We start from the raw sequence: 16,449 nt of genomic DNA, 5'->3' as shown, positions 1-16,449 counted from the left end.
AGACCTGGGAATAGGAGCTGAAAAACCTGGATCTGTCTTCTCCTGTCCCAGGAAGGAGGGGGCTAATCTGTACCTGAGAGAGGGAGGGATCTTTGCAGAGGTCCAAGTCACGGCAGAAGTTGCAGTTCCGGCAGATGACTTCAGGGAGTACGTAGGAGCGGCAGGGATCCCGGAATTGAGCCTCCTCTGAGAACTCACCCACATCTACAAGCCGCAGGAGATCTCGGTTCAGCTTGTTCACTTGGTTGGTGATGTTGGTGTCCAGTGAGAGCACCTGCAGAGACAGCCCAGGTGAGCTGGCCGAGGACTCTGGGAAGGAGGCCACATGCTGCCGTCCTCTAGGCGCCAGGGCCACCCTCGTTTGACCTGGGGGGGAAATCACTAAAATCTTCTCTCTTCGACTCACTGCATAGGGAGCTGGCTCTTCTATACTTCCCTAATTCTTGCTGTTGTCATAAAGTACAGAAAGCTCTGGACTTATTAGTTTAAGATTCAAAATATGTTTTGCCACAGAAATATTGTTCTGAAGTGGAGAGGTTTCAAGGTCAACCCACAAAAATCAATGTAATCCGGAAGATTCAGTGGAGAAATACACTAGTCCTAGCTCAGACAGCAGTTTGCTGAGCCCCGTTTCCTCATCACTACCATGAAAGGGTTGGGCTACATGCTCTCTGAGACTCCTTCCAGCCCCAGCAGACGATAATTTGAAGTTTACAATATCAGCAGCCCTGTGGAATTTAACCTGTTTTATAAAATATATATGCTTAGATCCAATTAGGATGCCAATAAAACCTCCCCATAGACGACTGGCTGCAGGAATAGGAACGTTTCCCGTCTACACCAGATGGTGGAAGCAAGGACGCCAATAAGGCTGGAGTGGGGAAGAAATGGATGGGGATGAGGCCCCGGCAATTGAGATCGAGCGCCAAGAACAGTTTTCCTTGGCCTTCTTCCTCAGCATCCATGGTGGCTTCCTGCCCCAGGCCCAAGGATGTACAGGTGGCAGTTGATAAGCTGTCACTGTAGAAAGAAAGTGCCTTCAAGGGTCCTGAGGAACCTTCACTGCCATTCTCCTCTCATCACCCTCCAGCCACATGCCCAGAAAGGCTGAGCCCTCTTGGAGCAGGACAATATGGAGCCCAGAGGTCTCCTTCCTTACCTTGCACACATATTTTATGAACTCCAGGGCAGGGTTGTTGAGCAGCAAGTGGGAGCCAGGGAGGACTGGGAACATCTCGGAGGGCTCTGTGGAGTTGCGGGAACCCATCACTTTCTTTTGGATCTTCTGGGTGATGGTGAAGAAGTTCTGGGTGAGCTCATTGGCTACATAATCCTGGGAGAACGTGATCATTCCTGGGAAAGAAGAGACTGCAGTTTCTTAATCAGGTCTTGGCTAACCTGGTAACTTTTCCTGAAAGAGCTACCAAAAAAGTTTGGGGCTCAAATGGGGGATCACAAATTCCTACATATAACCTGTAGTAAGACTCAGAAAGGGCTATAGACCATGGCCAGGACATATCACTCACCAGGAAGAGCCCCAGCTACCCCATCAACCTCCTGGGACAACTGGCTGTTCCCCCTCCTCTTGACTGGGGTGCATCCAGGAGCACTTCGTCTTAATTCTTCTTTCATGCTGTGGTACACAGCCACAATATATGCTGGACAGAAAGACAGTGACAGAGAAAAAGGAGTAAGATTTAGGTTACAGACCCTGACACTTTTTGATTAGTCAAAGCTCTAGACTCAGGAGGTAAACACACTGTCCATACAACTCAAAGCAGAATGGTAGTGATCATCAGGGATGGGCTACTCAGCACCTGAGGGACCTTGGACAAATAACTTCCCCTTTGGGACAAATGGTTCCTCACCTATAAAAGAATGGGGAAGAACTGGGTGATCCCTTACGGATCTAAATCTTATGGTGTTATTTAAGGCTTAAGTAACTTTCCTTCTTTGAATGAGCTGAAAGCCTAAGAAATCCTAGGACTTCTGTGAATATGTAGATTCTGGGGAGCTATTCTGTACTAAGTACCCTTTCCAATGAACCTCTTATGAAAAGTTAGAGAAACACCAATAGAGACATAATATCCAAAAATGGAAATATTTCTATTTGGAAATAGCCAAAAATAAATGTATCCAAAATTCAAAACTATAGGGGAAATAAAAATATACTTATGATCAACTCCAAAGGCAACTGTAGAAATGCTAAGAAGCAAACCTAGATACATGCTAGAATTGAAGGATATTTCAGGAGCCTCCCCCAAAAAATTCCTAAAGGAGGTAATAAAGAGACTTATAAAAACAAAAGTCATACAAAATCTAAAAAAAAAAAATTAAATTAAAAAACCAAAACGACTTGGGACACATATATTTCTAAAGAAATTACAACAATTTCTTGGGATAAACAAAACCAAAAACATTCTGCAACCCAAAACATTCACAGGACCATATCAGCAAGGAGAGTGTGGCACCTCGGGACTCTTATGGAACATAAACAAACATTTGAATGAGAAATATAAAAAAAAAGATCCATCAAGCCAGAACAAAGAAAGTGCTTTCACAAAAAGCACCAGGAAGTAAAGCAAACAGTGTAGTAAGCAGGTCCAGTCTCTCCTGAATGATCAGGTCTCAAATGACAAACTCATATTGTAGAAAATCTTTTATTATACTGTTCAGAACCCATTATGTCATGACTCTCTAGGAATGGCAACAAGGAATTCTGGGTTCCGGATCCTGGATCCACTTTCCACCCAGGTCTTGTTTGGCGTCCACCCAAGCTTATGTTTGGCTTCACCCAAAATTTACTAAATATTTCTATTTCCTGATATCCATCTCAACCAGCCTTGCTTTTAAGCTGCTCTTCCTGGAGAATTCTTAATTGCACACTTGAGGGTCTCCTTCTCTAAATCCTATATAGTATAAACCTTCCAAAGCTGCCCTTTCCTGGGGATGGGAAAGAACCGTACCTTTGTGGTTTGCTCTCCTGTTACTGAACAACCTAATAAATTTCTTTCTAAAACTATTTCAGATTTTGGGGCCTTTCTCTCAAAGTGATGATTTCAGATATCAGATTCAAATTGGCTCTGAGATGGGAAAGAAGACTATCACATAATAATAACAGCAATAATGTGGGGGGGTAAGGTGGCTCAGTGAATAAAGCACTGGCCATGAAATTAGGAAAACTCATCTTCCTGAGTTCAAATCCATCTTCAGACTCTTACTAGTTGTATGACTCTTAGCAAGTCTCTTAGCCCTAATTGCCTCAGTTTCCTCGTCTGTCAAATGAGCTGGGAAAAATGGCAAGTCACTGCATTATTTTTGCCAAGAAATGGCCCCAAATGGGGTCAAAGAGTCAGCAGGTCTTAAACAACTGAACGACAATAAATCTAGGCTAGTGGACCTTCCTGGTCCTGATGTTCTATGTTCTAAGAAGCCTTCTAGCAGTGAGGGCCCAACTAAGGTTATGTAGCATAAATCATAAAAGAGCAGAGGCAACAGATAGTGAGAATGATTTAAGACTGATACTCAGCAGGCCAAGAGCACTGATATGAAAAACTGTCAAGGAACTCAAGAGAAAAGGACAGCAGAGAAACTGATTTACCAAGGGGTCATTGCGGCAAAAGGAGGAAGATGCAGATAGGACACCAATGATGCCTGGGAGAGAACTGAGGGGTCAAGGGGACAAGAGGTCACAGAGAAGACAAAGACCAGGCTTAAGGGTTTCAGGGCAGAATGAGAAGTAGAATGATAACAGATGAGACAAGGCAAAATAGAGAAAGCAGAGGGAGAGGGAGAGCCCAAAAGCAGCAATAGGCAGCAAGAACCATTCCAATCCCCCACCCTGACCAGAACATCAGAAGGATGGATGCAAGCATAGCTGGAGTTGGAACGGTGGGAAGGGAAACTATGTCATCAAGAGGAAAGTTAGGAAATGGGAGGAGCGAGAAAGAAAGAGAGGGAGCAGGATGGCTGCCCTTTGGAAGAGGCAGCAGGACTGGTATGTGAGACCAGAAGCAATAGGTGCAAGTTACAAAGAAGCACATTTAGGCTGGATGTCTCATTCTTAATAAGGAGCTGCCCAAAAGCAGGATGCGCAGCCTAAAAAGGTAATGGAGGCCCATAAGCCGAGACTGGAAACCAGTTGTCAGGCAAACTGTATTAGGATTACTTTGGGGTATGGGTGACACTGAGAGGGAGCCACTTACTATCATAGACTATGCCAGAGAATCTGGCCCAGATGCCCTAAGTAGATGGAAGGGTCCCCATCAGGTAAGATGTCAGGGTAAACAGGACAGGAGTTGAGGATGATAGAGGTAAGAGAACCAAAGATGTAGTCACCTGAGATAATCATGAGAAAGTAGCTCTGGCAAGAAGCTGCCTGGGGAAGAAACTGTACAATGTTCCAGTTGTTATCCAATAAGTCTTCCACGTTAGATTCTTCTATCATCTCCTTCTCTGCTTCTTCTTCTTCCTCCTCCTCCTCCTCTTCCTCACTCTCTTGTTCTTTCTCTGCTGTTTGCTCTTTCTGGGAGTTTTGCTAAAAGATTTTAAGCATTATCAATTAAAATTTTGCTTCCGTTTTCAGTGTCTTCACTGTAAATATCACTCACTCCCCTCCAGCAGAGTGCCTCATTTAGGGACAAGATTCTTTTCTGTCATTCCCCTGCTCAAAATCCTCAGTGGCTCCTACTTGCCTCTAGGATAACATCTAAACTAATTAGCCTGACACTCATACCATGCCCCTGCACTCTCACTCTCCAATCTGGCTCAAATCTGCCTTACTGAATTATCTTATTCCTCTTCATCTGCTCTGCTCCAGCCAAGCTGGCTTTTCATTGACCCCCTGAACAATAACATTTCACATCTCCTCTCTCTGCCCATGGGTAGAAGCTGTCTCTTTGGGAATAAGCTTCAAAGAATTCCTTTTCTAACACTTTTCCTAGAATCCTTTGCTTTCTTTGAGGGGCTGCCTCCTATGTGAAGACTTCTCTGTCCTCCCCCAGTGGTTAGTCCTCACTCATTCCCCCAATCATCATCATTTATTTTTATGTGTACATGGTTATAAACCCTAAATAGGACCATATCTCTGGAACCCAGCCCCTCTCTGGTATATGGTGAGAACTTAATAAACAATTGTTGAATTGAACTGAAGGAACCAGAGTGCCTTGAGAAGGGCAGTATGGCTAGCTAATACATAGCAACTCAATTCACAATTTTTGAGTCTCAGTTTCCTCATTTGTAAAATAACAAATAAACAAATAGATTAAAAGGGAAAATGGGGATAATACTTTTAGTATTGTGGAAGCATATTATAAAAAAAAAATCTTTATAGTTTCTCTAAGAACATTAAGGAATAATGTTTCTGTAGCCTAAAAACCTTTCTAAACTTGGGTAAAACAAAAATTAAAACCTTTTTTTTTTTTTTTTTTTTTTTTTTTTTTTTTTTTTTTTTTTTGAGGCTGGGGTTAAGTGACTTGCCCAGGGTCACACAGCTAGGCAGTGTTAAGTGTCTGAGACCAGATTTGAACTCCTGTCCTCCTGAATTCAAGGCTGGTGCTCTATCCACTGCGCCACCTAGCTGCCCCCAATTAAAACCTTTCTTAAAGAAAACAACTAAGTACCAACCAAACTTAAACTCTGGTCTAGAGAAATTCACTGATTTGTGAGAGAGGGGTCCAAGAGGAATGGGAGAATAACTTTCTTACACAATAATTTTGGAAAATTAACCCAACCTGTACTAATATATTATATTTTTTTATTTGTTCAGAATTTCTATAAATGTTACCTGGAGTCACCTTAGGATAGTGAGTTATATTGTAGGACATGGGAGACTACAGCATTTGAACATTTCTCTTCAAGCTAGAAATGCTTGAATATTAATATGAAATTAAATAAAATCATTTCTGGCAGACTTGGACCTATCAATGCCAAGTATTATATTAGTATTGGTATTTTTTCTTTGACAAACTTAATAGGATTGCTGTGAGAATCAAATAAGATAATGCACATATGTAGAGCACTTCAGAAATACCAAGTGTGTTTTTTTGTAAGTGTGAGGGAGAGAACGGCAAACAGTGAAGAGTATGAATAAAGGCAGAAATGACTAGAAAAGTGCATGTGGTGAAAAGGCCAGCTTGGCTAGAACACAGAGGATCAGGCATAAAAATAGCAGAGAAGACCAAGAAGAGAGGACAGCAGCAGATCCAAGGGTCTCTGCATGTCTAACAAAAGAATCTGAACTTTAACTGGAGAAAGGAGACTGCTACTGAAACATTTCAAGGCTGAGGGAATGTGAACAAATCCATATTAAAAGTGGGAGAGGAGAACCTGCTAAGTATCATTGAGGAATAAAGATGGTAGGATTGAAGGCCTATAATGGGTATGCAACAATGGGAAAAGAGAGGAGAAGACAGATGGGAGAGATACAACCTCCCCATAGTGGACGCGGGATGGAACTTTTCCTTTGATTCCTCCATAGTTAGCAGGATCCATCCAGAGAAGAAATTCCCAGCACCGGGAGAAGGAGATTGTCAAGGAATGGAAGATCTCTTTGGAGTGGATGCTGAAAATGCAGAGACCACAATTTTGCTCAGGTTTCCTAAAAAGCCACAGCCAACTCAGTTTTTATTATAACATGTTATAGGACATCATAAATACATGGCATAGGGAGTGGAGTTTTCTGGCATTATAAAAGTACACTTATCAAAAATATTTAAGGATCCTTCATGAGAAATGGTTCTGGGTGTGTCTGCCCTAGACAGTTACTCATCCTCAACCCATCATGAAAGCCACTGTGGTCTTTTCTTGAACTAAGGCACTTGTACCCATGGAGAGCTAAAGCTCTGAAGGCAGCTCATATTACAGATCTAAGCTCCTCTGTTACCATACCCAAGGCTACTTTGGTGATTAGGCTGCCCCCACTGTCACCTGTTAGTGATGTAATCTATGTAGGCAATGGCATCCTCAATGCGACGCTTCTTGGTGCAAAGGATGATGCGATTGAAGTTGGCATAAATGACTGAGGAGCCCAGACGTTTGAACTCAGCTACAAGCCTAAAATGGAAAAGAAGAGACCCAGCGATTGAGGAAAGAGTCCTAACAGCTGGGTTTTCTCGAAATATTCTCCATCAGGGGAGTGATTTCTCTCAGTCCTACAGGGCACTTCTGTGAAAGGAAGATGAAGGTTTGCTCAGCTTGGTCAAGGAGGGGAGCAGCAAATACAAATTGTGAAGAGGCAAAATTATTCTGGAAACCAGAAAAAACTTCCTAATAATGAGAGCTAGTCAAAAGGGAATGAGAAGATGGCAGAACACTATAAAGGAGATACCTACAAGCCATAGAATTTTGTCACTAAAAGCATACATTTGTAAAAAATGTACTATTAAAATGTCCATCATTGTAGCCCCAAGATGAATAAGAAGGCTCCACTTGTGTATTAGGCCACCTGTCTGAGAAGGGCAACTATGCTCCATAAGGCAGCCTACACTGCAGACCTCAGAGCTGTCACTATATCAACATGGCTATCACTGGACTGGAGGTCCATAAGCAGAGGTCACAGCTTGTTCAGGAATGGATGCGACTGAATGGCCCCTGATCCCTTTCCCATACAGAGATTTTAGGATTCTGTATGTATCACTCCTTGGAGAACTTAGCCAGATGGAGACAGCAATATGGTTATAGCAGACAGAAGAGCTTCAGCAAGATGATATTCCCACTAATCCACTAGGCTCCTAATAGACTTAAAAGTTACTCACTGGAGAAAGAGCTTCTTCATCATGCTAAGTAGAGTCCGGTGCAAAGCAGGGTCATACAGGAGAGAGGATGGGGATCGGAGCCAGCGGTAAAAGTGCATCACTTGATTGTCAGCATAGATGTTGTGGTACTGAGTGATCTCCTTCACCCAGCCCACCACCATGCTCTTTAAGATCCTGTGAAAGAGTCACAGAGAGAAGAATAATCTTTTATCACATGTCCATTCCCATTTACCTCATGGGGATATTTCTGCATGGAAATACCACCACCCCAAAACTCAGCAAGTTAAAAAAAAAAAAGCTCATCACTTCTCTGTTGTCTCATTCTTTTGTCCCAAACCAACAAACTGTGCCAATGACATCACTGTCCTCTCCCAGTCATTTAGGAATGACAGAATGAAAAAGTTTACACTGTGCAAAGCACGAAACCTTGGGGCCATCCTGGACTATCCTTGTTTATGACTTGAAGCAATCAAGAAGAGTAAGGGATTGGGAGTCACAAAATCTGAGTCCCAGTATGGCTGTGCCCCTTACTCTGATTTTGGCCAACTAAGTTCACCTCTCTGAGCTTTGATTTATTCCCTCATCTTTCAACAGGAATCATACTCGGTTAACAGTATCAGAATTTCAGAATGGGAAGGGACCCTAAGAGCTCACTTAGTCCAACCCATCTTGGACTCTATTAAACTCCACATATCTAGAACTATCCAACAGCCTAAGCAGAGTCACTGTAAAGTAGAGCAATATATATATTTATGCCTACACACACACCATCATTCTTCACAACTCACACAAAGCTATGTTGTTCCTTCCTTTACAACATACCTCACTTCTCTCCCTTTCTTTCTGTTCTCATTGCCATTACTTTTGATCGAATCCTCCTCATCTCAAGTCTAGGCTGTTATTACAATGACTTCTTAAATGTTCTCCTTGCTTCTAGCTTCTTCTCTTCCTGCCCATCTTGCATTTACCCACTTTTATACCATAGGCTTCTAAAAGCAAAATTCTGATATCAATCACTCTTAAATGAATCTATTACTTACAGGATTCAAATCTAACTTCCTTGATCAGGCATTCAAATGTCCTTGAAATCTGTCCCTCGATACCATTCCACAGTCTCATATCCATCTATTTTCTATATAAACTCCAGCCAAATTAATCTTTGGAAATGGAAATACATTTCTGTCTATGTATCTTTGCTTGGAATATTCTCCCAGCTAAAAAGATGACTTCTAAGTCCTCTGTTTTTTTGCATTACATCCATACTTCAAAGCTCAATTCAACTCCTACTTCCTCAAAGAAGTCTTTTCTCACCTCCCAGAAGAATTTATTCTCTCTTTCTGAATTACAAAAAAAACCTATAGTATAAGTTAATGTCTTTCAAATTGAGATAAACCAGCCACCTAATTTCCTCTCAATGTCTGTTGTTCCACTTGAAATCACTTAACCACAGCTAGCTCTTCATTAGTACAGAGCAAGCCACTAAATACATCTAACAAGATAAGATACATATTTAAATGACCATCAGTCTACTCCAGTAAAAGCCCTGGTCGTGTCTATTTATATTCTTAGTTTCTTCTTAAAAACAAAAAAAAAACAAAAAACAAAAAAAACAAACTGGCATTACTTATTGCCAGTTATGAATAATTTTTCCAGTTATGGATAATTAGATAAAACTGGGAAGTTTGAAAAATGCAAAAAAAGGGCAAGAGAATTGATAGCTTAAATTCTTCCAATAATGTATTAATGAACTGAGTTTGAATATCAAATCCCAAAGACAGTACTGTAATATCTAACCTGAGTAACATAAAAATGATCCTAATTTCACAGTGAAATTACACAATTTAAAATTAAGTTTCATGGTTCCTATAAAATCACAAAAGCTAATGCCAAAGAAAATTTGAAAAAAAATACCCTAGAATATAAATGAAGTTTCACCAGCTTCATATTCCAGGTGTGAGAGAGTTCAAAGAATTCTGAAGCTAGAGTCAAAAAAAAAAAAACAAAACAAAACCCAAAAAACAAAAAAAACAAAACAAAACAACAAATTTAGCTTTGAACTTTGTGCTTAGCCTAAATGTCTCCATTTCTTCCCTCTATAACTTTGGCCTTGAGCCAGGTGCTTAGCCTAAATGTCTCCATTTCTTTCCTGTATAACTCTAAAGGATTATTGTGAGGAAAAAATAACATAAAATGCCAAAAGAGCCTTGAGGAGCAGCTAGGTGGCACAAAGGATGGAACAATGGCCCTGGAATCAAAAGTTCAAATACAGCCTCAGACACTTACTAGCTGTATGACATTGAACAAGTCACTTAACCTCAACTATCTCCCAAAAGGAAAAAAAGAGAGCTTTGAAACCTCTGAGCAACTGTGATTATTATTATTCCCTAAACACTGACATATATCGAAAAGGAAAAATGAAAACTGCTGAGAAACGTCTTACAAAATGAATTATAATGTGGTTAGTTCTCAATTACACAATGAGGATGGCAACCTGCCAGGAAAATATTTTGAGATAATATTTCTATATATAGAATGTGTGATGACTATGCTATTGCTATAATTTTTGAAATAAAATTTATCTGAAAATATCAGATTTTTAAAATCCAGTCTTATTATTTGGTGAAATGTCAAAAAAGATCTCACTAAAAAGTTTCAGCAAAATTCTATTCAAGTAAAAGATTCCAACTTTGCAAACAGGCTGAGAACCTCTTGTCTCTTTCAGTCATTACTCTGTAATATCTCGTATTTTGTGTGATTCAATCTCCCTGACTAGATTATAAGTTTCTTTAGAGCAGACTTGGGACACCGTTCTGAGCCTGAGTTGATAAAGCCAAGTTGTGTTTGGATTTGAAGCTGACAGCCCCCAAGAGCTTCCTGGTAGACAAAACAGGCCACAGCCACCACACCAGTGACCAGATCAACATGACGTCTGCCGCTTCCTAATCGAATGGCTTTCACCTCATCTCTCCCACCGATCCCTTGCCATTGCCAGCAGGATCATGATGGCATTTTGATTTTTGCTGATACTTAGAAATGTTTGTCTAGACCTGTCCTGTATGTAACTTCTGAATGCTGTAAACTGAGGCTAACTTGTATGGATTTTGAGAACTGAAGCACCTGTGTGACACCAACCACATCACTTGGTTTCCTCTTGGGCTACATAGACTCAGACAAGTTAAGCCTGATCTCTCTGATGGGGACAGAGCTCACTGAGCACTAGACTGCTGTGGGGCCTGCCACAATTTAAGCAGAAGCCTCTTGAGGCAGTAAGAAGAAGGTGAAACACTCAGTGGTGAAGAAGATATAGTGTCTCAGAGGTTCCAGCTCATACCTGAATGTGTTAGAGCAGAGGGCAGTCTCATCATAGCTGGCCGGGATGTTGGCTGCCTGGTTCCCTGTGACCATTTCTTCCAGAGAGGCTTGCTGGATGACATCGAAGCTGATGCCCATGCTGGATGCTCCTTCCATATCATTAACATGGTGAGACTGCAAGATGGTATTTACTGCCAAGTTCTGGATGTCCAATTCCAAGCACACTGTTGATAGAAAACCCAGAGCTCGTGTCCTCAAATCAATCACCAGCGGTACTAATCAGAACCAGCAATAGTGATCCCATAGGAATAGGCTCTTTCTTGGCGTTCTCTCTACTGACCAAGCTATGTTATAGCTTAGTAACACAGCAGAAATTGTAGCTCAGAAGGGGATAACTGACATTTGGCCCCACAGCCAGGCTTTCATGAAGGAGATCCAGAAGTACTGAGTGGCTTCATGGAGTCAATCCCTTAGAACAAAGAGCAACATTTTTTTTTTGGTCCTCTGGAAACCAAGTCCATCACTAAGTGGCCCTACTCCTCTTAAATGGGTGCAACACACTCACCGGTGGAATAACACCCAGGATTATTTATTTCCACTGAAGCTTGATCATCAAATTCCATGACAAGGCGATTGTCATCAGCTTCTTTCCCACCTAAGTCTGGACGGGATGTAGGAGAAAACCAGAGCAGGTGATTATGGTGCTGGAGGTGGCGAGAGAAGAAGAGATCTGAACCAAAGGTGGAGATGTCTTCTGGGAGATTCCCAACAGGAATGTGAAAATATCTGTACAGAGAGATAGAAAAAGCTCATGTTCACCAATATATGAAGTGCCTACTATGTGCCGGGCAATGATAAATAAAGAAATAGTTCTTGTCTCAAGAAGTCTTTACTTTTTCAGGGTTGGTGGGTGGATAATATACAAATTACATGCAAGGTAAACTGGAAAAGGGGGAGACAAGCAATGGGAGAGATCAGGAAAAAGTTCCTGTAGAAAGCATTAGTCACTTGAGCAGAGTTTAGAAGGAATTGAGGGAAAGCAAGTGGCAGAGATGATAAAGGCATGGATGGAAACCTGAATAGAGGGTGAGAACAGCAAGGTAGTCAGTCTTGCTGAACCACAAAATATTAGCTAGGGCATAACACATAATAAGAGAGGCAGCAACTTGGTGCAGTGAATAGAGCACTGGCTCTGGAGCCTGACCTGACCTCAAATCCAGCTTCAGAAACTTAATACTTCCTAGCTGTATGACCCTGGGAACAAGTCACTTAACCCCAATTGCCTCACAAAAAAATAGTAATAGCATATAATAAGGGTGGAAAGGCAGGTAAGGCCATGTTGTGCAGGGCTTTCCAAGCTGAACAGCAGAACTTCCATTTGATCCTAAAAAGAGAGTCATAGAAGTTTACTGAGGAAGAGCAATATATTTAAGTCAGTTTGGCAGTGATGTGAAATACAGATTGGAGAGGGAAGAGATGAGACTGGGAGACCAGGTAAGAGGCTCTTTACATAATGCAAGCAAGAGGCAATCAGGGTCTGAACCACCTGGTGGTTGTGAGTAGAGAAGGGGGTGGATGAGACAGAAATTGTGGAGGCAGAAATCAAATCTGGCAAGTGAGTGGTTATGTGGGAGAGGAATCAATGCTGTGATTGTAAAGTGGCAGGTCTCTTGCTAGAATTAGGAAATTGTAAAGCAGCTTGGGTTTCACTTTAGATACTTTGGATATGAGACAGAAATAACTATGGGCTCTGTATTTCAAAGAGTCAACTGGAGATACAGGATACCTGGAGTTTAGGAGAGAGAAGAGGGCTGGAAGTAGAGATCTGGGAGTCAGTCATCCACAGGGATATAATTAAAGCCTTGATAGATGACAAGACCACTGAATAGAAGAGTATTAGGAGAGAAGAGAAGATAGCAAAGGGCAAAGCCTGTGGGTGCATCCAGAGAGGAGCTAATATGGATGATGAACTAGTAAAGGACACTGGGAAGGGATTAGTGAAGAAAGAGAACCAAGAGAAAGTCATATATAATGGGGTGTTTGAAAAATGTCTGGAATATAGTAGGCATTGATGCTTGTACCCCTGCCCTTTTATGTCACAAAAAGCCAAAGGATATCCAGGAAGAGGAAGTGGTCACTAGTGTCACCCTCTGCTCCTACTTGAGAAGGAAGATGTTTGAGAAAGAGAAAGCAGTTTCATAAAGGAGACAATGCCCAAGGGACTTTAGCATGTGCCAATTCAGTGGAACAAGGGAGGGTGACACTGAATCCGCTATCTCCTCACCCATCCTCTGTACCCCAGGAATTCTCTCCTCCCTGAACACAACATGGCTTTTTCCCTACTCACCTACTCATCTCAAATGCCTGAGACAGGCAAGTGTCCAAGTTGAGATAATGCCGGATCATGCGCCGGGCTGCATGACGCTGCCAGTCCAAGGCCCCATAGCTAATGTCATCAGTCACACAGACTGGAACCAATGGGAACTCCTCAAAGACTGGCATCCCAGTGGTCAGTCTCTTCAACTCCCAGTTGGACTGTATAGCAATGAGAGTAGGACCCCGGCGTTCTTCCTGTGAGAAAGGTAGTGGAGAGGCAAGAGATAGGTCACCTGTGTGCAAGTCCAGTTTGGTGGGACAGTCCAAAGATGGCAATATTCCTGACGAGATCTTACCTTGTAACCCAGCAACAGTCGTTGGATGGCTCTGTAGATTGTCTTCAGGTCAGTCTCAGCTCGCACTTCAAAAATGTGCTTGTCTGGGGGTAGGAGCTCAGGTCCCACCTTCTCCAACAGGAGGCGGTGCTCCGATGAGTACATGGAATTCAGGTTTGGCATCTGGTTACTGCGCACCTGTCCAAATCACATCCCATTCTTCAGTCATACTAGTCTGTCATAGATTCAGAAAGGCTGAAGATCTGAAAGCCACTGACACATTAGGGCAATGGGGTAGGAGGGTAGTAGCAGAACTTTCAAGTGATTCAGAGACCTGATTTTCAAATAGACATACTCCCATGAAAAGCTTTCCTTCAGACTTGGAGAGCTAAATGGTCCAAGGATGGCGGGAATGTAAGACAAAAAACAAAGGCATACACAGAAACTTCCCCTCTCCCTTATATACTGTAAAATTGGGAAAATGACCAAAAAAATAATAATAGTAATTTGGGGGGAAAGGGTTTGTGGAAAGATAGGAACAATTTACTGTGACTTATAACCTAGTAAATCATGTTGGAAATTAATTTGAAATTATGCAAATGAAGCAAGAAAAATATCCACATATTTTGCCCAAAAGATTCCATTATAGCTCTTATGCCCCAAGGAAGCCATTGATAGGAAGACAGTCCCAATATACCTCTAAATATTTATAGCATCCTCTTCTATGACTACAAATAACTGGGAAGTGATACGTGCACAAAATGTAATATTACAGAGTCAAAATAAATGACATGAACTCAGAAGCAGGGGAAGATCCACAAGAGAGCTGATGCAAAGTAAAGGAGGCAAAGCCAAGAAAACAATATACAAAATGATTTATGACATAAATGGAAATAACTACACACACAAAAATCAAAAGCTAATGTTATAAAATTATAAAGATCAAGCATGACTGAAAGAAGAGATATATGGACACTCCCAACCTACTGCTTTTCAGAAGTGGGAGGCCCACAAGTGGTATACATTTTCAGCCTTTTTCAATGTACTGATCAGTTGTACCAATTTTTCCCTCTTATTTTCCACTTAAAAAATTAATATTTGAAAAAATATATTTGTTATATGGCATCACTCTTTGGGAGGAGGAAAGACATTGGAGAAAACTATGATGATGAAAAAAATTAAAAGACATCAATAAAAACTTACAAGGGGAAAAAAAAGAAAAGAAGAAGAAACACTCTTGTTCCTGAGCAGGCATTTTTCTTCCCACCAACCTGGAACCAAACTTGGTTCACCTTGACAATCTAGCCTGGTCTTTCTCAGAAGGTTCAGAGTACGAGCTACTTACCGTGTCTAAGACAAACACAGAAGCTTTGCGCTGGGAGGGAATGAAGAGCCCAAAAAGCGCCTTGCTGCCCTGAGAGTGGTGATACAGAAAGATGTGCCGGATGCTTCCTGTGGAGCAAGAATTCACTGAGTCCAGCATTCCACAAGTGGAGCATACCAGAGCTGGGGAAGGGGACAAAGGAGGTCATACCTGGTTCAAGGTAGCTGAACTGCGCCAAGGAACGCATTTCCAAGTACTCTAGAGAGAAGGTCTCGGCCTCTCGGCCTGTGAGGTGCTGTACCAGCTGCCTACTGACCATACACACACAGCCTAATTGGATGAGAGCCCGGAGCAACAATGGCACCTAGAAAGGGTGAAGGTATCAAGAGCATGGTGGTCAGAAAGGGCTATAGGAACAGCTCAATCAGTATGCCTTGGAACCAAAGCGGGACAGAAGACAATACCTCTAAATGCGAACTTGATTCACTCTAAGGAAAAACTAACTGGAGCTGCCCTAAAGCAAAACAGTGGGTTTCAGGATCTGGTGAAGTCCCCTTCATCCCAAGTTTTCCAATGAGAGAAATGATCATTAACAAAGGGGTTAGCTAGGCCAGCTAGTCAGCAACAAGATGGAGCAGATCTCCCCTGAGACCTTTCTCAATGCCCTTCACTAGGGTCCTTTATTACCCCAGATTCCTTGTTGCTGGTCAGTCATTTTAATTGTCTGACTTTTCATGACCTCTTCTGGATTTGTTTGAGGTTTCTTTTTTAGCAAAGATATTGGAGTGGTTTGCCATTTCCTTCTCTAGCTCATTTTACAGGTGAAGAAACTGAGGCAAACAGGTCTAAGGGACTTGGCCAGGGTCTCTATCTACTGTGCTGACCCTGTGGATAATCTCTGTCACAGCAAAATCCCAGAATTGTTTTCTAGTCAAGCCCTGCAAAAAATCAAATTCATCACACTGCTGCCGTTACCCCTCGCTGTCAGGGCTGCAGCTCCCTGGATAACCATAAGTATTAGTCAGCCGGTTCTCTGACTGGGAGGCTGGCATATGTGTCTGATTTCCATGTTTGCAAGTCATTTCCTTCACTATAGAAAATAAGACTTGTCTCTGCACAGTTGTTCTTGACTGCTCTGGCTGCGTGGCTCTAGCTTTGCCAAGCCAAGAGTTTCAGTCTAATGAACACTACCCTAGTTTTGTCTCAAAACCTCATCTTTGGTCCTATATATTGTAACTCATAACCTTGTTACACCTTTCCTTTCCATCACTGTGCCCGCCCTCCCTTAACACATCTACATTTAGACCACTGTAATCACTTCCCAACTGGAATCTCTACTGGCCCTGTTCCCTCTCCACCTGTGTTATGTCCAGAAGCCACATCAAACTTCTTAAAACATTTCTAAGAT

At 42.0% G+C, this 16,449-nt stretch overlaps 1 protein-coding gene across 5 annotated transcripts in view; it reads right to left on the bottom strand.

Annotated features, from left to right (window-relative positions):
• Positions 1-16,449, bottom strand: part of POLE (DNA polymerase epsilon, catalytic subunit) — a 65,344-nt gene that overhangs the window by 1,943 nt on the left and 46,952 nt on the right. For 3 of the 5 annotated variants that reach the window (XM_074300234.1, XM_074300243.1, XM_074300254.1), the window contains 13 exons: positions 15,252-15,405; positions 15,063-15,169; positions 13,739-13,915; positions 13,414-13,637; positions 11,632-11,852; positions 11,086-11,290; positions 7,755-7,928; positions 6,928-7,053; positions 6,430-6,562; positions 4,339-4,537; positions 1,527-1,658; positions 1,160-1,353; positions 74-274 (listed from right to left, as the gene is read on the bottom strand). In XM_074300234.1, coding sequence (XP_074156335.1) covers positions 74-274; positions 1,160-1,353; positions 1,527-1,658; positions 4,339-4,537; positions 6,430-6,562; positions 6,928-7,053; positions 7,755-7,928; positions 11,086-11,290; positions 11,632-11,852; positions 13,414-13,637; positions 13,739-13,915; positions 15,063-15,169; positions 15,252-15,405 — 2,247 coding nt within the window. The remainder of the gene's footprint in view (positions 1-73; positions 275-1,159; positions 1,354-1,526; positions 1,659-4,338; positions 4,538-6,429; positions 6,563-6,927; positions 7,054-7,754; positions 7,929-11,085; positions 11,291-11,631; positions 11,853-13,413; positions 13,638-13,738; positions 13,916-15,062; positions 15,170-15,251; positions 15,406-16,449) is intronic. The other 2 variants (XR_012487975.1, XR_012487972.1) reach the window with 2 other exon arrangements.

The sequence above is a fragment of the Sminthopsis crassicaudata genome, chromosome 1 (assembly GCF_048593235.1).
Source record: "Sminthopsis crassicaudata isolate SCR6 chromosome 1, ASM4859323v1, whole genome shotgun sequence".
NCBI classification, from domain to species: domain Eukaryota; kingdom Metazoa; phylum Chordata; class Mammalia; order Dasyuromorphia; family Dasyuridae; genus Sminthopsis; species Sminthopsis crassicaudata.
Note: the sequence above shows the minus strand (reverse complement) of the source record. Positions and strands in the feature narration are given on the sequence as shown.